Source organism: Lineus longissimus, chromosome 12, assembly GCF_910592395.1.
Source record: "Lineus longissimus chromosome 12, tnLinLong1.2, whole genome shotgun sequence".
Lineage (NCBI taxonomy): Eukaryota > Metazoa > Nemertea > Pilidiophora > Heteronemertea > Lineidae > Lineus > Lineus longissimus.
Genome location: NC_088319.1, coordinates 14,491,023 through 14,515,749, shown reverse-complemented (window position 1 = coordinate 14,515,749; position 24,727 = coordinate 14,491,023). Strand labels below are relative to the sequence as shown.

The 24,727-nt window shown below is 40.5% G+C and overlaps 3 protein-coding genes across 6 annotated transcripts; 2 read left to right on the top strand and 1 right to left on the bottom strand.

Moving 5' to 3' along the window:
• Positions 1-555: 555 nt before the first annotated feature.
• On the top strand, positions 556-7,160 carry LOC135496484 (uncharacterized). Of its 3 annotated transcripts, none has more exons than XM_064785845.1 (9): positions 556-700; positions 1,255-1,333; positions 2,605-3,041; positions 3,303-3,411; positions 3,715-3,864; positions 4,124-4,285; positions 4,514-4,723; positions 5,043-5,192; positions 5,462-7,160. In XM_064785845.1, the coding sequence occupies exons 2-9, from the start codon at positions 1,310-1,312 to the stop codon at positions 5,567-5,569; spliced, it is 1,350 nt and encodes a 449-aa protein (XP_064641915.1). In that variant the 5' UTR covers positions 556-700; positions 1,255-1,309; the 3' UTR covers positions 5,570-7,160. The 3 variants fall into 3 exon arrangements, with proteins under 3 accessions (XP_064641915.1, XP_064641913.1, XP_064641914.1); XM_064785843.1 differs by having other exon boundaries at positions 556-729; XM_064785844.1 differs by lacking the exon at positions 556-700 and having other exon boundaries at positions 761-1,333.
• On the bottom strand, positions 7,128-18,920 carry LOC135496482 (phosphoinositide 3-kinase regulatory subunit 4-like). 2 transcript variants are annotated; one of them, XM_064785841.1, is made up of 29 exons: positions 18,825-18,920; positions 18,562-18,661; positions 18,134-18,258; positions 17,721-17,776; positions 17,306-17,455; positions 17,007-17,108; positions 16,680-16,861; positions 16,403-16,529; positions 16,112-16,284; positions 15,700-15,820; positions 15,430-15,525; positions 15,079-15,213; positions 14,596-14,763; positions 14,328-14,475; positions 14,099-14,145; positions 13,755-13,856; positions 13,387-13,521; positions 12,991-13,128; positions 12,541-12,774; positions 12,382-12,425; positions 11,997-12,026; positions 10,942-11,088; positions 10,567-10,844; positions 10,258-10,450; positions 9,793-10,008; positions 9,145-9,479; positions 8,572-8,729; positions 8,087-8,262; positions 7,128-7,785 (listed from the first exon to the last, which is right to left on the bottom strand). In XM_064785841.1, the coding sequence occupies exons 2-29, from the start codon at positions 18,651-18,653 to the stop codon at positions 7,581-7,583; spliced, it is 4,113 nt and encodes a 1,370-aa protein (XP_064641911.1). In that variant the 5' UTR covers positions 18,654-18,661; positions 18,825-18,920; the 3' UTR covers positions 7,128-7,580. The 2 variants fall into 2 exon arrangements, with proteins under 2 accessions (XP_064641911.1, XP_064641912.1); XM_064785842.1 differs by lacking the exon at positions 11,997-12,026.
• A 59-nt stretch (positions 18,921-18,979) lies between these two features.
• Positions 18,980-24,593, top strand: LOC135496724 (integrator complex subunit 11-like). The gene is made up of 12 exons (XM_064786195.1): positions 18,980-19,122; positions 19,726-19,823; positions 19,988-20,389; positions 20,706-20,999; positions 21,243-21,338; positions 21,690-21,812; positions 22,156-22,245; positions 22,438-22,600; positions 22,759-22,869; positions 22,996-23,060; positions 23,325-23,473; positions 23,644-24,593. Exons 1-12 carry the CDS (start codon positions 19,095-19,097, stop codon positions 23,819-23,821), a joined length of 1,797 nt encoding a protein of 598 aa, XP_064642265.1. The 5' UTR covers positions 18,980-19,094; the 3' UTR covers positions 23,822-24,593.
• Positions 24,594-24,727: the final 134 nt, after the last annotated feature.

Below are 24,727 nucleotides of genomic sequence, written 5' to 3'. Positions count from 1 at the left end.
ATGTGGTGTGTGGTATGTGGTTTTAGATACTGCCGAAAGAAGCAGGGTCTTGAAATAATGCTTGGTCAGCATATTGGCCATCCTTGCACCATTGTTTTCAATATATTCCTCCTCTCGAAACACAAGTGAAGAAAACCTGATGTCAGGTTGCATCTGATGGGGAATCTCAGTGTCTAATAGACTGGGCCTTATCATTTTTACCCACAAGTGCATGATTGCTCCGTTACCTCCGAATATCCAGGTATATCAACATGCCCCCTTCACCGCCCCCAAAAACCTGTGCCTGAATTGAGATGCCCGGATAATAGGACAGTTGAAGTTACTTGCCCCAAATGCGGGTTTACTTAACTCTATTGTTCACTCATGGCCTCATCTTGCGCAGTACAAATTATTCCCGCCAAAAAACTTGGGAAATACCTCCCTCAGCAGCCTGGTTTATATCAGCACCGATAGTGGCGCTCAGGTCACAATATCCCGACTTTGATCTAAAAATAGATTTTATGAATTTCCCCCACAAAATTGGAGGACATCGGAACTATAGGGAAATCGCCAAGATGTCAGCCTCCATGAAAATATTTCCCTTGTTATTTTGATTCGAAATTTCCATTATATTATCATAATGAGCCAGGATATCGATCGCTCTGGTTGTGTAGTGTGAAGTTAAACTATATAGCTGAAATATACCGGATCGCATTTCAATGTGATTTGAGTGGATATTGTGATAAATCTGTAAAAACCCCGAATTTTGCTCTTAATTTCATCATTCATACATCATACATGCGTATCATGATGTCATGAGTACATACATGTACTATACTCTACACTGATTGTGTGTACAGATATGTACACGAAAAGTACATGATTGCAAGTTTTTAGAAACCAGTTAAATCGTTGTACCCTATTCCCCACCCCATGTTCCGTTTGATGGATTGTAATCCTGCTGTGTTGTGTCGATCGACGTATGATACAGCACAGCTGTACACCTGACCTACATCAGTACATGAACAGTCAATACGTCACTTTGTTGGAACCGGTCCCAGTTATGTCATTATGATGATGGTACGGTTTGCGCGCAACTGACGTGACCTCCAATGCACACCTCATTCAAAGAAAACACTGCGTTGGGCTTAACTGTGGCATTTCCTAGTGTTAGAAGATGACACTACATGTACCAGTAACTAAAGACCTGTGATATGAACGGATAGCAAAGCCTTCTAATACTAGTAATAGTCGGTTTCTCTTCATCTATCATAGTCATTCAACAACTGGTGTCTGTAGTAAAAAGAGTGATTCCACAAAACTTGTCAGGATGTTTCCATTTTTGTTTGTGGCGGTAAGTTAGCTCAAATAATTATTTTGTTATTTCATTGGAGCTCTACAACTTACTTGTATTTATACGCAACATATGTGACTCGCTCTACCAAAACTAGGCGCTTGTCGCATCTGAACTCGACAGGTTGATACGGACTTGTTGTTCATTTCCCTATTGAGACCTTTTGTTAAATCTATTACAAACTGATTTGGTCACATTTCACAAAAGGTCTACAATAGGGAAATGAACAACAAGTCCGTATCAACCTGTCAAGTTCAGATGCGACAAGCGCCTAGTTTTGGTAGAGCGGGTCACATATTTTCTTTTTTGAGGTGATATGGCTTCAACTTGCGCGTATTCGATTGTAGTTAGAATCAGGAAAGCTTGCAGAGAGACCATTTTAAAAATCAAATGATCTTTGGGACCTGATTGCCTGTCCCACGGCGAGAAGAGCAATTGTCATTGATTTTGTGGCAGAGAACATTTGGCAGGCAAACACAATCTAATCGCTAAGGCAAATAAAATGAGAACAGATTACTTTTTTTCTTGGCTGTTTTTGAAAAAATGGGTCATTTTTCCTTAGTTTCATCACAGTTTTGATGGCTTTTGTTTGCCAGTGTAGCACAAACATTAGGACATATGAAAGTTTTCCCTTGCGATGCAAGTCTATTGGACAAATTGCTTTGCCCCCAAAATTAAAATAATGGTGAATGTATATGTACAGTAATATGATTTGACTTTTTTTATGCTAGACCATTTCACATCTGTGGACTGATGAAAAACAAGCATTTTCTAATTTGATTGGCCTTACTGTAGTCTACTCTTACACTTTTTAAATAGCCGCCTGCTATGCTGATTGCATCTTCATGTATATAACTACACATAAAATATGCTGGCATCTCCACTATATCTAACATATGGGTTGTCCCTGGTGATACTATTGACTCACCCCTGAGGTGGACTTGTCGGTAGTTGAATATTGGTCGATAGTATTAGTTGCAAGCCGACGTCATATTATTGTGCGTCCACCTGTAGTTGTGTCAATCAATACCAAGAGTTATAGTACACAGCCCTGGAGGAGACACAACGCATTGTGTAGTTCTGTGTTAGTATTTTTGATTTTGTGGTTTTCCATTGTCTGCATCAGGTTAGCTTCAGCAATTTTTGCCAAAACAGTTTTTTGATTCACTTTATTTCTTTGAACGAATCGTTGTTTCACTTTCAGCTGGACAAGGTTGAAGCAAAACAACTAATTCAAAATCTGAAACTGTTGTCAAAATTTCTGGTTCTAGGTTTGGAAAATTGTTCACGGTGTGAAGCAGGAGGAGAGAGAGAAAATGAAGGAACGCAAGAAAATTGAGAGAGAAGGCCGCAATGGGGCTCAGACCAATGGAACGGTTGAAAACACACCAAAACCAGTGACCCCGAAGAAGAAAAAGCGTCCATCAACCCCACAACACAAAGCATGGGGTGTTTTCACTTTCTCGATCATTGGACTTGGTGTTGCAATTCTGGCAATTGGGACAAAGTATATCATCGAATATGCCTTTCATACGTATCGGAGTGCCGATCGCTTGACGTGGCATCCGTATTCCGTTAATTATACTGAACTTTATCAGATACGAGAGGAGAATATGAAAAAGTACGACTTCCCTTACAACAGGAATGGTGTGGATAAACGACAGAAGCTGTCACTGACTGAGTTTCATGATGTCTATGATGGAAAATGGTACGAATAGAGTATATCTGTAACATTCAATTGATCAATTTTAAAAGTCAATTTTAATTTTAAATTAGGCCTAGTTAAAAATTGCAACTAAATAATCTACCGGTACTTTATTCATTAACTTTCAGCATTGATACTGTTACAGTAATTCGCATAGAGCAGACTTGTTCTTGGACTTGTGACTCTCATTTATTTCGTTTTTTCTCATGTACTGTACCTTGCACAAGGTATTTGTCCTGATTTTTTTTAATCATCTGTTTTCAGGCCTGTTGTGGTGACAGACGTCGTGCCCAAATGGGCCGCTTTTCATTGGAGCAAAGAATTTTTTACGAAGTATTATGGAAAGGACAGGACTACGATGAAAGCTGTATCAGTAAGTTTCTAATCAAATCCAATTCGCATTACTTTTCTCCAAATACAGTGGAACCTCCCTCAGTGGACGCCTCTCTATCAAAGACACCCTCTCTATTAATGACACTCGTTTTGGTCCCAAACGGACACCAACCTGACCACATAGCTCTGTGGTGGTACTCTCTTGGAACGCCGGCTTTGTTACCGAAAAAAAACTGACTGTTTAGCGTGCTTCTCAAAAATTCCGAATGCAGAAGAAGAGGGAGAACCGAGTATCGACTTCAGTCTGGCATGAAGATTCAACCGTATCATTCTTTCATTTCAGGGTGATTTGGCACGAGCAGAGGGCCTTGCCCTCCCGCTAGAACTATTTGCCCAGCATTCACATGAAGGAAAACCTCATACTTGGACCTACATACAAGATGAACTGTTCATTCCCACTCGGCCACATCTTAAGAAGGATATTGGAGAAGCTGTAAGTCTATTGAAGGATTTTTCAAAATTTCATTGCTGTCTGTCAACAATCAGTGCCACAGGTACTCAACTTTTCAATATGGCTGCCTGGAAGACATTTTTAATATCTAATTCCCATCTTTCAGGGTCATACATAACAAACATCCTCCTTGGCATCATGTCTAGTTTTAATGTATCTCATCAGGGTTTCCATTTCTCAGCATCCTACTTGAAGACTGGGATATCAATTTTATCATTTTGTGCCCCTTTAACAATTGTAGGTCTATCTAATGCAAGACTACTATGAAGAGTTTCCTGAGCCAATTCGTCCGTGGAATGCCATGCTGCTGTGGGGTACAGCCTACTCTAGATCTGCCTTGCATATTGACCCATACAACTGGACAGGGACCAATGCTGTGTTAAAGGGGATAAAAAGATGGAAGGTAGGACCTCTATCAAAGGCCAGCCATTTTCTCAATGCCAAACACTGCATGGAGGCACTTGAGATACCTAAATATTTTGAGATTTTCTGAAAAATCATCCATTACAATGGAGATCCAACTTCCCAATGTATTTTCAGGACATTATCTTTTCATCACCGTGACCCAATTGCACAAGTTTTCAGTCTTACTGTATTCAATAACTTATGCTCCGACTGCTCCATGTTCCAGCTGTATCCACCTGTACAGGATGAACACATGTACCTTTATGAAAATAGGCTGTCCAACTTTCCATTGGATTGTTTCAAATACAACAGTCCGGTTGATGCATTTGATCCAGAATCTGTTGCCAAATATCCAAAGTTTAAAAATACCAAGGCAATCATGTTCGACCAGCATCCCGGGGAGCTGTTGATTATTCCAACTGGATGGTTTCACCAGGTGGGTTTTTCTTCCTGCTTCTCAACAATGTTTTCCTGGTAAGAAGACCTCCATGTCTCATTCTGAACCATCAGAGTTACATAACCTCTTTCCATAACCTCTGCTCAGAGACTCTGGGTCGGCGGAGTGGATCCAAATCTTGAGGGTCAAGATGCCATGTCTTGTCATGCGAATGACTTAGTTGATGGCCAGACACATGAGTATATGTGCTTACTGAAAACGTCTCAATCACTCAACAGTAGTGAAAGATTCAAATAACACTTCACCCTGCCCTGGCTGTGTCACTCCGTTCATGGCATGTTTTCCTTTCCTATTCTAGGCATACAATGTCGAAGAGACCATAGCCATATCAAGTCAAGTGATGAATGATAATAACTACAAGATAATCCTTGAAGAGATCTTCAAGGCTGGCAACTTACCACGGAAGAGCCTTCCACCCAATTTCTACAGTCTTTCCCCATTGCATCAGGTAGGCCAGAGTACGCTGCAACTATGGTTGTCTCTCTTGTCCCAAAGTTTGATCATCATCCCAGTCTTGATGTTATTCCATTAACTCCCCTACAAAGCCACAGTAGAGGTTTAAGGTACTGTTAGCAGACTAGAGGAGTCTCATAGCCTAGTGGATAACATTGCTGGCTACCACGCAATAGTGCCTGGGAACTATCATGGGAAGAATTTGACCTACAAACTTAACTTTTACTTACTTGATTTATTTATTTATTTATTTCCTCTTTCTAGGTTCGAGTAGTGATGCAGCAGATTCCGAGGAAAATCCTGGACCATGGACGAGACGTCACCAGGAAAATCCTCAAGGAGATAAACAAAGTCAATAGCAAGAACAAGTAGATTTGTCATTGAAAAGTTTCCATTTAGCCTTGCCAGACTAAAGGCCATTTGTAAATGTTTTGTTCCAATCCTGTTGTTTGGGGCTCTGGAGTGCAAACTACTAGTTGGCTTTCAGAGGTAAGATTGATGAAAACCAAATTTGAAAGAAAACCAAGGCCTGAACGATTCAGACAAAACATTTACAACAATTTTTGTTGCATGCGATGTCAGAGGAGGTAGATAGTGCTCGTCTGCTTTGCACTTCAGTTCTGTTTTCCTTTCTTAAATGTGGAATCTCATTGCCTGTTAGAATCTCCATGCTCTTTATATTATTTTCATGGAAACTTATGCATCTAGATTTAAGTTTCACCAATACATGTAGGTGTCTCAACAACTTTGCAGTAAATTGGCGCTATTAGCATTTGATATTCAAATTCTAGTCTCTCAGTCAGACCAGACTGATAGCTCCCTGTCGGCATTTTAATCTATATCATTTTGTGCAATTACTAAGAAATTGAAAAACTATTTACCCATGTTGAGTGTGTCAAGGATTATGCTTTTATTTGTAAGAATCGAGTGCGAGAATTTGTTGCAAAATCAAAGAACTGCTCCTCTACAGCACCTGTATCTGTGATGTCATTAGTAAATGTATATCAACCCTGCTGATAATCTGTAAGGTCTTTTTCTTTGTGGTCCATGATTGTCTATTTCCAGTTCTGGCACATACTTGATAAAGGAGGTATGACCTGTTTATTGAGTACACAATGTATGTCTCTGCACAACCTTTGTAGTAAAGGACTACTGTATTAGTTCATAATGATTTGTTAATTTTAGTCCCTTTAAGTTTACTGCAAAGTTTAGCGCCATTCTCACTGTGCAATGTATGTATGGCCATTTTTAGCTTGTTTGCCATTCCAAATATCAGATATCTGCTTGTTAATGTTGTTATGGATATATATCTTTACACAATAAACTGGGTTTCAGGTCAATTTATTATGGCATTAATTCTTTATGGAGAACTATCAGAAACTGTGCAAATATTACAGTCAAGCATTCTCTTAATTGCTCTTGGAAAGATGTCTCCTGCATGCCTGGTTTCATTAGATTACCATGTACGTACACAGACAAGTTTGGGAAAGGTTTGGACCACACTCCGTGCATGTGTGCAATACATGTACAAGAAGACAAGTTTGGTTAAGACCACACTCCATGCGTGCATGGAGTGTTATATTCAATGACATTAGTACATCTGTTGGTTGAGTGTGTCCTGAGCAATACAAGGATTTAAATTTTGATCAGTCTATCATGCTCGGGTACACAATGGAGACGGATGGAAGAAGCAGTTGCCTCCATTCGTCATAATTTAATGGAGTTTGGTACTTTGTGATGTCCAGTCACACATGCGATGTTTGAAGGGCACTCTTCTTCTTCCATGTTAGCCTACGCCCGCAATGCATTTGCTGTAGACTAAGTGGCTCCGGCTGTCTTTCTCAAACTTGTCTATTTGTAGGCTGTCTGCAGTTGGCGTGGCATTGTGATGTTACCTCCGATTTCATTGATACACAAAACAAAAAGCTAATTCATTCATAATATCATTTATTGTTCTTTAACATCTACATGTATGTACATTATTGAACCTCTAATAAATGTACATCAATACTTACATTTGTTCTCCTTCAAATCTATTTTCATTGCATTGACCCCGATCACAGGACTGAATTCAGTAGAGACAACACTCTTTGATATGAGCCTGCTACACGGACAAACATTTGTACACTGCCACATTGCAATGAGCTGGTCGCTGACGGTTTGTCCAATTCAAAGACGAACTGCCCACTTTTTACGGACATTACTCCTCAAAAGAGAGGTTAGCTGGGTCTGATTGGAATGCGTCCAATGGAGTCATTCCTTGCTGGTTGTACCATTGTTCTATAGTCCATTTCACGAGGAGAGCTCACTTGAGTGTCTGGCAATTTCACATGGAAAACACATTGGCTAAGCATAATATCTTCCAGTAATTTTCATCATTTATTTATTTCCACACTTTGACCACACCATCTCTACCACTTGTAATTATGAATGCTTGCGTCGTATGACACATGTTAATGTCTGTGATAACATCACGGTGGCCAATAGGGGGAGCATCAGGGCCTCGTCTTGGAATGTCCTCGATGCCCGAGCCTCGTTGCTTGCTGTACGTCTCCTGGATCACCTCAGTGCTCTCTATAATCCGAGACCTGAAATCAGAGTAAGATAATATTAACAGAAGAAGCATAGCATATTCCTTGGATTAAACACTTAACCCAGTTTGAACTCAAAAAGTGCTATCTCCTTGTCGTACATGTACAATCAGCAAAGGCTCATTCAGCTTATTTCTTAGACTAGACACTTAACCCAGGTTGTAATTTGACCCCCTAGCTCCTGCCTATCGACCTCTTTTAGTACTGACGGCTAGAACTAATGTCTAGACAGAATCTAGATGCCTTTGGCTTCAAGCCTAGTATTATGGCCTCTACAAAATTGGCAAAATACACTTACTTATACGTGACTATGGTATGATTCGATGGATCACTAGCAGCACCCGCGACAATATTGGAGTTTGATGGAAAGTTCAAGTCCCAGAACCGTAGCCTCATATCTGAACCGGCTGTCAGGAGAAATGAACTGTTGTCTGTGGTGCCGAAATACATTCCGTTGACCGAGTGACTAGATGCCTGGAATAACAAGAAAAGTTTGAATTACCGGTTATCACAATGATCAAGTTACATTGAGGTTTGGTCACTGGCAACATCCTGATCTGATCATTGATGGGATCTTGAGCCTTTCAAAGCATACACACTCAGGTACAGGTAATCTAGGTTTTAAGTCTCATATAAATGACTCGGAAGAGCCTTGAATGTAAGTTCTTTGAAAGTAACACCGATCATCCAGAATTCAGGGTTCTCACTGGGACTGAACACAGGCCCTATTGCATAGTAGTCAGCAGTGTTAACCGCCAGGCTATTGTCAATACATTCCCTTACCTGTGTGGTAGAAAGTGGTGGTGCTGTGCTCGCCCAGAGTGTCTTTTGTCTAGCACCCGTCTCCAAGTCCCACATGGAGACCTCGTTGTTTCCCTGGACTGCTGACATCACCCATGACTGCTCAATGGGATGAGTGATCAGACGTCGAACTCTTGCTCCTGAAAAGATATGACATTTGATCAGGAATGTACGTGTAACAAGGTCACCTTGGGGAATTAAAACTGCCTGTGCCTTTGTGAGAAGAAGGCAGTCAATCCAATAAGGCCATCATTGATCATAGTCATAGATCAGAGTTTTGTGGTCAGGGTGGTGTCTTTGGCCAGTATTCCTCTCTATTCTTCAATAGGGAGCAAGTCTGGAGCACATTCGCATTGAGGAGATTTTTTGAATCCTATTCCTAGACTGACCATTAACTTCCTTGTGCATTTTGGATGCGAATTTACCTCCAAATATTTAATTACAGTTCTTGAATCAAAGTAAGTATTTTAAATTTTTTTGTAAATTGCATGGAACATTTGTAGTTTACTGCAATGCTGTTACACACAAGTAGTAAGGCTAGCAGCACTGTCTCACCTGTCGGATGCACAACTGTCGTTATTGGCAACTGAAACCTCATATCCCAACAGACGTGAGTCCCGCTACTCGTCCCCAAAGCCAACCAGCACTGCTGGTGATGAATATGGAACGACGTAATGAGACCATGTTTGGGGTCGTTCTGCAGTTGCCAGGCAGGGGTAGGTGATCGCAAATCCCAGCCAATCAGGAGTCCGTTGACAGTCGCATAACCTAAAACTGACCGTGAGCCAGTTTCAAAATGGCCGATATCCACGACAAGTCCAGTTTCTTCGACGTTTATATTTTTGGTGTTCTGGATTCCAAGCTTTGCAGGAGTAGTTCCTGTTTCGATCCTGAAGAAGAGTGATCAGACTTTGAGGAACAATGATTCAGACAAGAGATTGAAAAGTGCACTTGCTTACCGATATATGCAAGTCTTTAATAACAAGAGCTGTCTTTTGGATTTTCGTACAGAATGTTTTCTAACCCCTGTTGGTCTGGGGCAATCTTTATAAAGCCCTTGCACATAACACACCCCAAATCTATTCACACTATAATTCACTGCCTACCAGACAAAATATTTGTGTAGCCCCTGTACATGTCCTGCACTGTACATTCACTCATTTTGTATTCACCACAATGCCCAAATCTGATATGTGACCCTACCTGATAATGTGAATAGTTCCATTATCCGACACAGTCGCCACTGAGTACGATGATTCACAGAACACGCCCGTCCGAATCTGCCCGCCTTGTTTTGCGTAAGTCAACTTGGATCTGTTTGTTGTGCTCTTTCCTTCCATTCGACTGCAGTCCCAGATTTTAGTAGCACCATCATTTGAACATGTCGCAAAATAGCTATTATCATGACTAACAGCAATTCTGAAATAATCGTGAATGAAATAACTGTGGTAACTTTACTCTTGGCAACTTGAAACCTGCCACACACATCCCAACCCTGAATGATGCAATCAAGTCACAAGGACGAACCAACCAACCCACCAACCCCAACCTCTTCTTGACAACCAAACAAAGTCAACACCATGGACATCGTCACCACTGCCACCACTGTCGAAAATTTCCTAAAATTTGGAAGATGTCACTTGATTATTTGATCATTTGACTTCTCACCTGTTTACAGCACCTCTATGCTCGTGTAAGTGGGCCACGAGGAGACCTTTTGGTTTCCAATTCGTTGGCAGAGGGCGTCGCTCCTCCCAAGTCACGTTATCGACGAGATCCTTGATGACGACGTCTTCTTCGTACTGTTCCCGTTTCTTGTAGACGAGGTTTCGAAGATCGAGTTTACAGTTGGCATGGCGATCTGAAGTGGAAGATAGGTAAGTAACCAATCAGTGAACTTGGAGACACTCAGCTAGAAGTCCTAAAAACCGACAAAAACGAAACTGCATCCAAGTCAGAAGTATCACACCAACTTACTCTGCACCAGTGGCCTATCAGGCTGCTGCAGCGGTGTCTTCTTAGGAATACCCTCAAGAGACGACTGTAACTGCGACATTGTAATCGGCAGGTCCGGTTTAACCCCAGGGCTCTGGGGCTCCGTGGATGACCCTTTGGGTGGACTCGGCTCTTTCTTGAGTTTAGGGGAGGGTGGGGCTTGTCTGTTATCATTCTCAGCAGCCCCAAACATACTCTTCCACTCCTCGTTCATGGTAATGGATGGGGACTCGGGCCCAGGCACTTTTTTTCTTGCTCTCCTGAAACAAGGATTTAAGAATATATCACTTGACATTACATTCATTCTGCATCCCTTTATCATATATTTTGCAGACATGATCAAAGCACAAAACATACCTGCTTTGTGCTGCTTGTTGGTCAATCTTAGCCTCAAGTGGTTTGATGAGGTCAGCGTGACGGATCGTCATCTTGTTTCCCAACACACCCAAATTAACAACACCCTGTTTCGCAGCCTCCTCTTCAAAACTCGACGATTCTGATGACCTAGAAGAACGAGACAGACCACGATTCAAGCAAGATGGTATGACGGCAAGTACAGTGGATGTTGTTCAGAATAGATAACAGACTCCTCATTGCTGGGGAGACAAATTTTATACAGAAATCATACAACAAACAAGGAGAGATACAGATCACCCCTCCAATTTATCGTTTGTTTTTGAGATATCTATTCTGATCAGCGCAACACTTCAGGGACCTGTCACAGGCTGATACCCAGTAGTTCATCTACATGTATCAAGTCTGCTGAAACCTGGTCCCATGGAAATCTAGTGCAAAGACAGATACAGTACATGTAATGCCTGTCGAAATTTGTGCAAAGTGCATTGAAGCATGACCACTCTACACACGTTGAGTGCAGCACCCAAAGGCATTTGCAGACTTCTCACACTACAGGACTGTGCAGGAGATATTAAGAGGGAAAGAAAAGCTTTGGCAAGGAAGAAGATTGAATTTCATCAGCTCTGTCAAAAACATTTCTACAATCTGATCAGTAAATTTGATTCAGTCAGTTCAATCCATGCTGGAAATGTATCTCCAAAAATTCACCCATTCGGCCTATGCAATGCAAAATAAATGAGGTGAAATGTGTTTGGAGGTCTTTAACTGTTTGAATGTTTACTTTTAAAGGAACTGTACCCCGATTTGCCTTTTCCCATTTCTTCATACTGTCGAATACATCTGATTCATTAACAGCTTAAACTGCTTAACTACTTATGAAACAAATTTGTCTCGTCTATCACCACCCTTTGAAAATATTGTGATAGTGCTAAAATCCAAAGAAACTACATGTATAGCATATTCCAGGAACTACTTGGTACATGTATGAATAAAGAAGTAAGAGAGATAGATGGAAAAGTACTCTGACACTACATAACAGTCAAATGTAATCTTACCCAAAGTATGCATTGTTATACGAGTTGGACCTAAGATGAAAATTGACAGCAAGATTTATCAAAAGCGTTGATGGGCTTCTTTCCCAAAACTTACTTTTCAAAAATGATCAACAACTGGCACCTTAAAACAGTTATAAAACAAAACAGCTGCCATCTTATCAACCTTATGACTCACAATCATGCAAAAAGACGTAGTATTCTGGATGCAGTATTCGAATATTAAACGGAAACACTTCTTACCCAAATCCTCTGATTCGCATAAAGTGAAAGAGGACAGCATCGATTATAAGTCATGAGAAATTGATGAACACCATAAAAATCTAGTGCTCTGCCATAAACTGGACAAATTTTGAGAGAGAAAACCCAGATTGTGTACCACACTTACCCTGCTCTTGATCTGTGTAACTTCAACATGAAATCCTTCATAGCCTGAAAAAGCATCAATACACGTGAAAGCTAAATGTATATTGAACAAAGAGTGTACATCATTTACATGCATTGATGTACAAAATTCAAATGCGGGAAAAAGAGTACCTGTACTCACCATGAGTTTATCTTCATCTGATTCCGTCATACCCTGGGACGTCAACTTTCTAAAGAGCTGATTTAGACTCTCATCAAGTTCCTGGTAGGCTGGCTTATGTCCTGGCCGACAGATGTTACGAATAAGCTGCCGGTCCTCCAGACTCTCGAATAATTTATCAATCAGCTGAGACCGCAAGATGTAATCATAGACAGACCTAGGCACAGGCTCCTTTAACGCATTCAGCAGGATAACCTGTAGCACCGGAGAAGAAATTAATGATATTCAATATTTTGACAGAGCAATGAGATTTGAAGTTTTGCCAAAATCATATCGTGATTGCCTTGAGAGGAGCACAATAGCTCTATAAGCCACTCAACAGGGCCAAGGTTGTAGCTCTAGGGGAAGAATTCTATCAATATTCGGAAATTTTATTTTCAGCAATGTCAAGTTTTCAAATGTGCCCAGTACCTCATTATCCACTTGAATGATCTGCTGCTTCAGGAATGGTTGGATGAGTGGGAGAAGAAAGCAATGAACGTCTGCTATGTTGAGAGACTTGGCGATCGCCGACACAAATCCGACAGCTCCATGTCGTACATACACACCCTGCAAGTGAATTGAGAAGATGCAAGTGAGATTAGTTTGGTTGGAAATTGACGTAGAAACATTGCCAGGGATGAAGAGGCTGGATTAGGGGAGAAAATTACATAGAGGATTACCTCTAATCTGGCTCATTATTGGCTCTTTCGACATTATTTGGGCCAAGGAAACCAACACAACCAAAAAGAGTTGCCCTCTTTACATTGTATCAAGCACTTGTCAGTCCCAAGGGTGTCCTTAATAGAGAGGTTCCATTATACTTACGGGATGACATAGGAAGCAGACAACCTCAGTGAGGAATTCATGCAGGAGAGGTTTCTGCAGCAGACCCAACTCGACCATAGACGTGAGAGCAGACAGCGTCTTCTGAATCACTTGTTCTTCTGTGTCACTCAATCCCTACAAGCAAGATGAAAGTGTTCAGAAAATAATAATCTATAGATCTGTACACCAACCTGGGGCCAGTTGCACAAAAACATTTATCACAATTTATTGTTAACATTAGCCTCTCGCCAAATAGAAGATTTGTCCAATAACCAAGTAGAGGAAAATAACACAGGTCTTATGCCAATGTTATGACAAGCTTTTGGTGCGGAGCTCTGCTTGGTTCAAATGCCAGTGTTATGACTCACCTGCTGCATAAGTGGTTTGATTATTGTTGAGCTCTGCCATCCTACATATGCTGCTACACCTACGATGCTGTCGAAGAACGACCCACGAAGGTGCCAGTCATACTGACAAAGAGAAAACAATGAAATATAGAAAGAGCAGTTGAATTTACTTTGATGAGATCTTTCCTTCTCCTCGTATTCATATTAGTAACAATAGCATACACTAAGTTTGTTTTAGAGTATCACTTGTGGCACCTAGTTCGAATGAGCAAGATCATAACAGGTTTCTTGCTTGTAGGGAATGAAAAACAGTTAGTGTCAAAGGTAATCTGGATGCTGAGTAATTGTGATATGTGGCATCTTACCTTGTCATTAAGGAATGTGATCATATGAGACAGAAGGACATCATTAGCTGAAAATAGAATGGGAGACGTGAGTAATCAAGTGCATGTACTGAAGCAAATGTTGACAAGTTTACTGTACTTCATAAACGTTTATTAACCCATGATGAAGTTAAACCAAAAACTAAACTGCAGATGTCATACACTTAAGAATTAGAAGTTTTGAGACAAAATATTTCACGACATCCCCAACCTTTTTGTCGTCCAAAGAACACACAGAGCCTCGTGATGCCATTTTCAAGCAGTGTCCTCTTGACAATGTTGTCAGGGTCGCTGAGCAGCTTGACTACCTTCTGTTGGATCATCTCGTGAAGGGCCTGTAGTTCCGCATCATAGCTAACCTGTTACATAAAACAAATTAACCCTTTAAGTTAAACATCATGGAGAAGCTAACTAAGATATTGAGGAAGCGACTCCGATCAAATTACTTCTTTTCCACATTATCAGGTTTTTAATCTCACCTCATAATCTGCGGTGACGTTTATCATACTCTCCCGTCTCCCAGTTTCACCTGATGTGTTGTTGAGTTGGACCATCTCGAGGAAGCTGAGCGCCGTCTCGGCAAGTTGTGCTATCTTTTCGGCGTATTTCACGCGCACCATTACTGCTTTGTCCTGGGTTAGATGATTCTGAAGACAGGAATGGCAATGGTTAATGGACAGACCAAAGACAATGGCAAAATGGATCAAACCTACAAGCACTGCACAAGATCATAGATGACAGCAGATTGGTACGATAATCAATGCTTTCTGCATGCTGATAAGAACATGGTGAAATCCCTTTGTTCAATGCCCAAGGAAGACAGTTAGGGTGACTGTACTCAGTGTGACACTCTGGCCTTAAATATTTCCACTACAATCCAATATCAATTATCAGCTAGCTTGAAACATTCAAATGTATGAAACCAGGGTCATGAAACCTATAGAGAGGAGGAATCTACTTACAAGACTTGGCAGAATGTACTCGGGAAATATGTTGGCGTCACTTCTAGGGAGCGTTTTGACCCTCGATAGGCACTCTGTGATGGTATGAAGTGCCTCCGCCCTCACCCTAGGTAACGGATCATTGGCAAACCAAAGCTGAAATGGAAAGATGTTGCAAAGTGATGGCTGTTCTCCTTATCTTTACAGTACCTCTTTTATCTATAGTAATTTGTTTTTGTCTTAGCAGCTTTGAGGTTAATTGTGAGACACATCAGCTCACAACTTACTGATTCAACCAGGACACTAGTAAAGCTCCAGACTGATAAATGACTTTTTGCAAAATACGAAGTTAGAGTTTGAAGCTAAACTTACCATGAAAGGAATTAGCCTATCGAGGATAATCTCAGAGGTAACATAGTTGGTCAACTGTAGCAGGAGCTCCAAGCCAACCAGCTTAGTGTGGCAGTACTATCAATGAAATAAGACACACACTGTTATTATTATGTAACAGAGGGGAAGACCAGGTTGATCGTGGTGCAAAAGACAAAAGAGTTGGAGATTGGTCTAGCTGCCAAGCGAGCTGAGTCAATGGCCAGTTGTGAGAATCAGAATCAGATTTGCCACTTCTTAAATGACTCTTACCCTGAGACTCCTGAGCGATGACGTGATGAGTGAAATGATCAAAACAAGTCCAGTGTTTTCCTCTGAGTTGTCTTTATCGACGTCAAGGTTCTTCAGAATATCATCAATGTCTTTCTTGATTCTGAAACAATAGAGTCAATATACATCAACTGTCGGACTGGCCATGTCTGTTGCCACCGTCAAACATAGAAATTTACTCCAAAAGTGAAAACACAAAACCTATTGACATGACCATGCATTGCAAAGGTCTCAATGAGCCCATTCTAATAATAAATACGATATGAAGTTTTACAACAGATCGAAATCTATATTGTACAGTCACTAATACAACATGGAAGCTAGTATTGGCAGAGAGAATATGTTATGAATTATGTCTGGTTTAAAGAATGGTGACCATCCTTTTCAATCATACCTCATTATTCTCTCCTCAGCAGCAAGTATTGGAGGACTAGCAAACCTCTGAAGGTACAGCTTCAGGAATGTGTAGAAGTACTCGGGGAATGCTTTGCCTCTTTGTTGGATGAGGTACTCCTCTGCAGAGAGGCGCAAATTCGGATCCTTTTGCATCATATGACGAACTAGCATCTGGAATTGATTAAATTTTGACTAAGTCAAAAACACAAATTGGAAAGGAAAGCAACACGAAGTCAGGCAGGGAAGAGGTTTGGGATTTTGCTACTTCAGACAGAACTTGAGTACTGACCTTCACATTGAAGTCATCTATTTTCTCCACAATCTTCCAAGGGCTGTATTCTCCACATCTGTAACCGAGCAACTGTGAGAGATCAAACGGAGGGTGGCCATCGGTGAATAGTTCTGTAATCACACATCTGTAAAAGTAAAATGAAACAAGGGTCACCCATTTTCCAACCCACAGCATGATGCTGTCCTTTTTCTTTGGTGGCATTGATAGATATGAAGTCAGATATTTCCCCTAGAGGAACAAACTAAGAAATGTAACAATAAAACCTGATTCTTACCCTGCAGAGAATATATCCATGGCTGGCGTGAGGTCGCCCTTCTTGATTTCATTGCTTGTCAGGTCAATAGGTGCCGCCACCTCAGAGTTCCACACCACACTTTCTATAAATCTCTCCGGTGCAATGTAGCACGTCCGTCTACGAGACGTGTCGAAGAAATAGGAGAAATCGGCTGGGTTATCCTGGTATTAGAAAGAAATTTGGAGACTCACTTTAAGATCAGAGCAAATAAGATCGACTAAGAGAGCTAAAAACTTTCTCATGCTTCAAGATTTAAAGTAGAAATGAGAATTACAGTTATGGGAGAGAATAGCACGATTAGCTTACCTCCGGCAGATATGTTGGCTTAAAATTTGCAAAGTCTGCAAGAAGAAGCCATGTCCAGCTGCTCATCATCACGTTCTCTGATTTTATATCACCATGGCAGACCTAAGAGAAAAATAACACATCATGAAAGAGAAACAGGACAGTGTGGTCTACAAGCCCACTTAAAAAGAGACCTGACTATGTGAAAAAGCCCAAAATTTTACAAGGGCGGGAGGGCAACCTGACATCAGTCCGCATACTGCAAGACTACCATAATTTCTCAGTCCGGCGATCAAACAGGGCATTACTACAGTACATACTTTGAGTTTGTGAGCTTGGTTGAGAGCACAGAGCAGCTGGAATGCAATCCATTTCTTCTCAATGCCGTTAAGGAAGGGCCGAGTACTCATCCGATCGTACAAACTGTCTTTGACATATTCTCGGAAGAGTAATGCCGCCTTGTCGGAGAGCTGGAAAACAATGGAAATGAAAAATGTAATTGCCAGATAGAAATCTTAATCAAAGATCTGAGGGAATCATTCAAACAATGGTGTAAAGTCCCACAATACATCTGTATGAGTATCAAAGGAATTTACTCTTTAACGAAAATATGGAAAATCTGAGGCCTGAACTGCTGATGCATTATCTTGAGATCAATACCGAAGTTTTCACTAATTCTAGCCCACAAGAGACCCACAACACAGTAGGAACCTAGAACAATGAAATGAAACTTACAGCAGCTTTGCTGAACGGCAAACAATTTGATGCATTCTGTAGTCGCAATCTGATTCCTGTAAAAAATATTTTTCATGATACTCGAGGTCAAAGGACAATCATATAATCCATTGTAATATGATTTTGCAGTGTTTGAAATGAGAATGACACAAACCACCTTGCCCTCAGTGACACAATGGCTGAATTTTAACCATTAAGGTAATGGCAATTTCAAACTAGACAAATGGAGTTTTGGGAACTGATGGGCTTTGAAAGCTCATTGACTGTGAAAGAGCACCAGTCCATGAGCTTATCTCCTCAAGGATTTTGAAAAGGCTGTTTAAAACTTGCCATTTTTGGAAGCATTTCTCGATTCAACCTCTTTAACAAACCTTGTTCTTCGAAAGAAATTAAAATAAAGTTGAACACAATACCTTCCACCTGATCACTGTATGTTTTCAATGGCAGTGATGGATCATGGATCACGAAAACCTTCACCACGGCTGGACCTTCTTTGAAGCGGGCCTTGGCAACTTTGAAGAATCTTGTACTGCCCATGCTGTAACAGAGATCAATCAACATATAAAAGATAGTTAAATCATCTCAATTTGTCTTTATAGTCAACATTTCGTAAACTTTTCACCAAATACTTCAACTTCATTCAATCACGGTAGATCACTCTCAGCTCACTGATAAGACCAGCCAAAGACATCAAAATGTCTCCCTCCTTGTAGTCTTTTAATCTCATCCTTTGAAAGATCTGAATGTCGATATCATACCATCTCGTGCAATCTGCTGAATTCAGATTCAAAATTCACCACTCAAGCTCATACGATATTTTGAAGCCTTATCATGAACTCACTTGCTTTCAAATTCATAGTCTACGACATCAGTTAGGTAGTGGTCCACTGGTAGGATCTGAGATGGAGCCACACCTGTCAGCTGGTTCCCCATGATGGTGCCTAGAAGTAGAAAAAACGAATAATCAATTTAGAAGTGGGGGATTTCAGGTTGAGGAAGTGAAAATGACTTCACATTTTCAGAATTTTGAGATTTGTTTACATTATCTCCCACAGTTTAGTGAAAATAACAGCTCTGTGTGGTTCACTTTTATCTGTCAATCACCTTATTTGAATCTTGCTTTTCAAATCGATCCAATTATCTTGAAATTTCACAATATCACAGTGACAATCATGATAAAAATAAAAATATCAAAACCAGATGTGAACTACGTCATCTATTTCTGCTGTGAAAAATACCCACAAAATGGTGACGTAATTCACAGCACGGATCTTTACAATTCACATTTTGATGATATGTTGATTACAAACCGTCGATTTTCTTCGTCAAATTGGTGATATTTTGCCTTGTCTATCCGACGAGTTGATAAAAGATATGGCAGAGATCAAAGTAACACCACTTGGTACGATATTGTTGTTTTGAAACCGTTACAAAACCACTTATTTCATCAAAAAATAATGCAGTTTTGTTTTCAAGCGCCACCTTGCGTCAAGATAATAAACTGAAACAATTTGCTGTTAGGCACTTAAAAGATGCCTTTTACCATGAACTGTGATATGGAATTGATGTCACAAGTGTCGCAAACTTAGCTTGATATAATCATCTGGTTTATGGGCTCAGGAAAAGTACAAGTCCAAGAGGATGATGGAAGAGGACAAGACAATGTCATGACGTAACCCACAAAGACTTCAAATACCAGAGACATTGGCACAATCACAGCCGTTTAAAACACATTTTCGACCTAACAAAGCTCCTGTAGTGATCACCGAAGGTTTTAACACTACACAAGTCTTGTTGCCATCCGAGGGGAAATAACCCACCCTGTCTGTGTGTTTCATTCGCTGATTGTGACATCTTACAATCATCCCAGTCTACAATAGCACTGGGGCAAACCATTCAGGAAGGCCTCTTGTTAGGTGACGTGGTCTGATCTAAAAATTGGTTGATGCGTCCTTCATTTCAATCTCATTAAAAAAATTCAGTTTCATTTTCATATTTTTTTCAGGGGCTGGTCAAGATGTTGGTCGGAGTTGTATTCTTCTCACGATTGGAGGGAAGAATATCATGATGGACTGTGGCATGCACATGGGATACAATGATGAGGTCAGTCTCCTTGATTTCTGCATATTTTATAAAAGAAAAGGTTAAAAGAATGATTCTCTCTGTCTTCTAATCATTGCAGTAACCAAATTTTTCACCTTAATGCTCATGAAACAAACAGTTGCCAGAAGATAGGTTTGCAGTTTCTAATTTTTCTGGATTTTCAGCGACGATTCCCAGATTTCACTTACATCAACAAAGACGGTCCTCTAACTGAATTCCTCGACTGCGTCATCATCAGTCATTTTCATCTTGATCATTGTGGGGCGCTACCGTACATGTCTGAAATGGTCGGCTACGATGGCCCAATATATATGACGCACCCAACGAAGGCGATATGTCCAATCCTACTGGAAGACTACAGGAAAATAACTGTGGATAAAAAGGGCGAGACAAATTTCTTCACATCGGAAATGATCAAATCCTGCATGAAGAAGGTAGTAGCAGTGAATCTCCATCAGTCAATACAGGTGGATGATGAGCTGGAGATCAAGCCATACTATGCGGGCCATGTGTTAGGAGCTGCCATGTTTCATGTCAAGGTTGGCCAGCAGTCTATGGTTTACACAGTGAGTTTCTGTACTAAGTGCTATTTCTAAAGAGCTATGAGACAAGGAGTTGGCAAATTTTCCAGTCAACTCAGCATTCTGTCAGGTTCCAATGTGGTGTATTCTTTCTAATTCTTAGATGACAGTGCTTTCAGAGTCTTATTGAAAATATCATCTGTTCACATTGTTCTGTTAGTTGTCGTCGTCTTTCATGTTTGAATTTTGAGGTTGTGACTTCATCAGATACAACTTTCCTTACACACCTGATAGTGACATGTCCCTAACTTGACAATGACAGCATGTACACATTTTATCAGTCAAGCTCCTCTTGTTTCAGGGGGACTACAATATGACTCCAGATCGTCATTTAGGTGCTGCCTGGATAGATAAATGTCGGCCCGATCTCCTTATCACCGAGTCCACCTACGCCACAACCATCCGAGATTCAAAACGATGTCGCGAGAGGGACTTTCTGAAGAAAGTTCACGACTGTATCGACAAAGGTGGCAAGGTCCTGATTCCTGTCTTTGCCCTTGGGCGTGCTCAAGAACTGTGCATCTTATTGGAGACATATTGGGACCGGATGAATTTGAAAGTTCCCATTTATTTCTCTTTAGGATTAACAGAAAAGGTAAACTAAACGTAATGGAAATGGAAAGAAGCAAAATAGCTTCTGCCATGGAAGAAGCTGGTTATCATTCATAGAATCTATCTGGTTTACTCTGAAGAAGAAGAAAAAGCCTCATGACTCACATGTGTTCCTACAATCTGGACATTTGCCCTGTGTGATTTTGCTTACAGGAAAGTTTTTCAAGATTTGTATGCAAATTATTGAAGTGGTAGCAATTAGTAAATGCCTCCTTTTTCCTTTTAGGCCAACCACTACTATAAGTTGTTCATCACATGGACAAACCAGAAAATCCGACAGACGTTTGTCCAGCGGAATATGTTTGATTTCAAACACATCAAGGTAAATCCAAAGCAGTCACACTTGACTTTTAAAATCACCGGATCTTCAAACTAAAACACAATTGTGACCCCGCACATCAAACCAGAGATTAAGTCGCATTGGAAAGTATTGAGAAAACAAGGATAAAAGCAATGGAATTAATAGAGAAATATGTTGAAATGCCGTTTTTCAAACAGTCATAACTTTGTAACCAAATAAGATAATGAAGTTGGGGTGGTACCAAAATGAAGCTTGAAGCCTAAGGGATTTGAAGAGATGTTTAACTCAATATGGCCAAAATGCGACTTAATCCCTGGATTGATGTGCAGGGTCACAATTGTTCTTTAAATGACATACTGAGTCTTCTTTCAGGCGTTTGATCGTTCCTATATAGACAATCCAGGAGCAATGGTTGTGTTTGCTACACCCGGCATGTTGCACGCTGGTCTGTCACTGCAGATATTCAAACGCTGGGCACCTTGTGAAAATAATATGGTAAGCAAAATATTCTGTTATGAATTCAATGGCGTAGCAGCCTATCAAATCAGCTTGGAGGAAAAGTTAGCCACGTACATGTACCTTTTCAGGGCTGATATGGATGTGGGTTTTTATCCCAGGATTTGCCAGAAAAACAAAAATTTATGAATGTGAAAAAAAATAAAATAAAATAAAAAACAACAACAACTGAAACTATGTTAATTGTTTTGCTTGGGTTTGTGTGTTCTTTAGTAGGCCAAGGAGTTAAGTGGATGGGTATGATTAATGTTTCCTTTGGTTAGTTGACATGTAGCTCTCAACTCCATGTCTAAACATGTTCTAATCCCCTTCCATGTTACAGGTGATCATGCCAGGGTACTGTGTTGCGGGCACTGTTGGCCATAAGATTCTCAACGGAGCGAGAAAACTTGAGTTGGAAAACAGACAAACAGTGAGTAAAACTCCATGTCATGATGTTGTTATGAAGTGCTTTGGCTTTACGGACATCCTTTACCATTTCCGCATTCTGGTCATCTGTCAGTAGCATTAGTTTCCCCAAAAACCCAGTATTCAATTGAAACAAATACGTCCCCTCTACATCCTCAGTCTTGACAAAGTTGCTCAGATATTCTTTCTTTTCCAGCTGGATGTGAAACTCTCTGTGCAATACATGTCATTCAGTGCCCATGCTGATGCCAAGGGAATCATGCAGCTTATCCGACAGTGTGAACCAAGGAATGTCATGCTTGTCCACGGAGAGGCTGCAAAGATGGACTTTCTCAAGGAAAAAATTCAGCAGGAATTCAGTTAGTGTTATTTTATCACAGCAGCAATAGGAGGAAACAAAAATCAGTTTATATTGTGACAAGGAAAAATAAAGAACTAAAAATAACATACTGATGTCCGTATTACTAATCCAACGTTTTACTGCTTTGGTAAAGTTTTCTTGTTTTTTTTCCTTCAGAAATTGATTGCACAAAGCCAGCAAATGGAGAGACAGTCATTATTCCCACATTTCACAACATACCAGTTGATGTGTCTCTGAAGCTACTTAAGAGGGAGGCAGAAATAGCATGTGAGTAGAAAGCAGTTATGTGTTACTTTCTGGTTGTGGGTGGACCATTACGTTTTAGCAGTGAGCTGTTTGCCATGATATGTTGAATCTGGAAATCTTTTACAGAATCACTGCTCTCCATTTCAGGTTTAAAGCCTCCAGATCCAAAGAAGCCGAGAGTAATGCATGGTGCTTTAGTAATAAGAGACAATGTAAGTAATGCAAAGATGAAGGCCAAAACTGAGGCAGCAGCTGAGATTTTGGGCAGAATGAAAGCTCCTTCTGAGTGGTGTTTGGTGCGACAACCAATTCTGACAATGAGGAATCAACATTTGTTCTAAGACATCCAAAAATAAACAATGAAACGTGGTTGCATACCATAACCGCTGCCATCACAACGAGGCACAGTTGGCATTATACACTGTTGACTCTGATTCATTGTAATCAAGGTTTCTTATAATTCCTGACCTTTACAGGGGCTTCAGCTAGTCGACCCAAGCCAGGCCCTATCTGAACTTGGATCACAGGAGCATCAGATCAGATTCACATCGACTGTTGTGCAGGAGGACCCAGTGAAGGAAAGCATCCCTAGATACCTCGAGAAACTCCATCAGCTATTGAAAGGGTGAGTTTTATTGTTTGCATATTCATTTGTTCTACCAGGAAAAAGGAATAAGGGGGTTATACTTTAAGTACGTACGCATCCGAGGGGGTAAAGATGTTTGAATATGGCTACAACGAAACCAATGTGTCAATACCACACGCCTGAAGCATATCTATCACATTTTCCTTCAGAAAACTAAAAGACTACGGTGTTACACTGTCCTCAGATGGCTCCATCAGCATATCGGACTCTGTCTTGGTGAAAGTCTCTGGAGACGAGGATGAAAAGGAGATTCTTGTTTCGTGGTCGTATCAAGATGAGGAACTAGGAAGCTATCTACTGCAGCTGCTTTCACGATACTCATCATGAGGTTGGGAGATTTTCCCACATAGCATAAGGTTGTGTCATTGTTTGTACTACTTGAGGTGCTATGTGTTGTCTCGAGACACAAACGTTTTATTCTGTGGACCAGCGGTGTACATCAATCCTGAAGTCTTCTCCTTTGAAGAATGGATGCACGTACACAACGCTGGTAGATCGGCATGACTGTAGACAAAAGTACACTTGTTATCCTGTAATTTATGTTTGTCAATACCGCTAGGCCACAAAAATTTCAACCCTCAATATCGACTTCATCTCGACCTCATTTGTACGTGCACGATCAATGGACTTGTCCTTCCTGTGACTTAACTACTCTATCATTGGCGATCAATATTACAAATAGTAGGGGGTATTTGATCAAGATATTGGTGATGGTCCATGACTGGACATTTAGTGCATTTATTGTTTTTTCTGCCGAAAGAGGATGTGCTACGACAAAGTAAATAATAACCGTGTGCTTGTTTTGGATGGAATCATGTGTACATATCCATTTGTATTGTAAATAAATCCACTTTTTGTAAATAAGTCGTTGTTTATTGATCATCTGAGTGGGCTTTAAATAGCTGGATTGTTTTGCCTATGTTTTACAACATGAGAGATGACAGACTTCTAGCTCCATGTTCATTCATATAGGCTACCATGAACGTGTTCATGCAAGTCATCCAATGTCGTCTTGGAATTCAATCCCATGATTGATGTAATAGGCCCGTGATTATAATTTATCACATAATGGACTGTGTTATACAAGTCCATTTTGGGGCTATTACATATGTGTGTGCAATTAACAGTGAATAACAACCAAATCTATTCTGTGATAAAATTGATCTAGATATTGCTAGTGCAGTCGGTCTGCTGCTGTTAACCCTTCCAGGTCACTTCTTATGCCAAAGACAT

Coding starts and splice junctions, on each gene's coding strand:
- LOC135496484 (XM_064785845.1), top strand. CDS start 1,310: ATGTTTCCATTTTTGTTTGTGGCG. Junction 3,865..4,123: donor AGAAGGATATTGGAGAAGCT/GTAAGTCTATTG, acceptor TAACAATTGTAG/GTCTATCTAATGCAAGACTA. Junction 4,286..4,513: donor AGGGGATAAAAAGATGGAAG/GTAGGACCTCTA, acceptor TCCATGTTCCAG/CTGTATCCACCTGTACAGGA.
- LOC135496482 (XM_064785841.1), bottom strand. CDS start 18,653: ATGGGGAACCAGCTGACAGGTGTGGCTCCATCTCAGATCCTACCAGTG. Junction 14,476..14,595: donor ACGTCACCGCAGATTATGAG/GTGAGATTAAAA, acceptor TTTATGTAACAG/GTTAGCTATGATGCGGAACT. Junction 12,775..12,990: donor TCATTCAAGTGGATAATGAG/GTACTGGGCACA, acceptor CCGGTGCTACAG/GTTATCCTGCTGAATGCGTT.
- LOC135496724 (XM_064786195.1), top strand. CDS start 19,095: ATGGCAGAGATCAAAGTAACACCACTTG. Junction 22,601..22,758: donor AAAAATTCAGCAGGAATTCA/GTTAGTGTTATT, acceptor TTTTTCCTTCAG/AAATTGATTGCACAAAGCCA. Junction 23,061..23,324: donor CTTTAGTAATAAGAGACAAT/GTAAGTAATGCA, acceptor TGACCTTTACAG/GGGCTTCAGCTAGTCGACCC.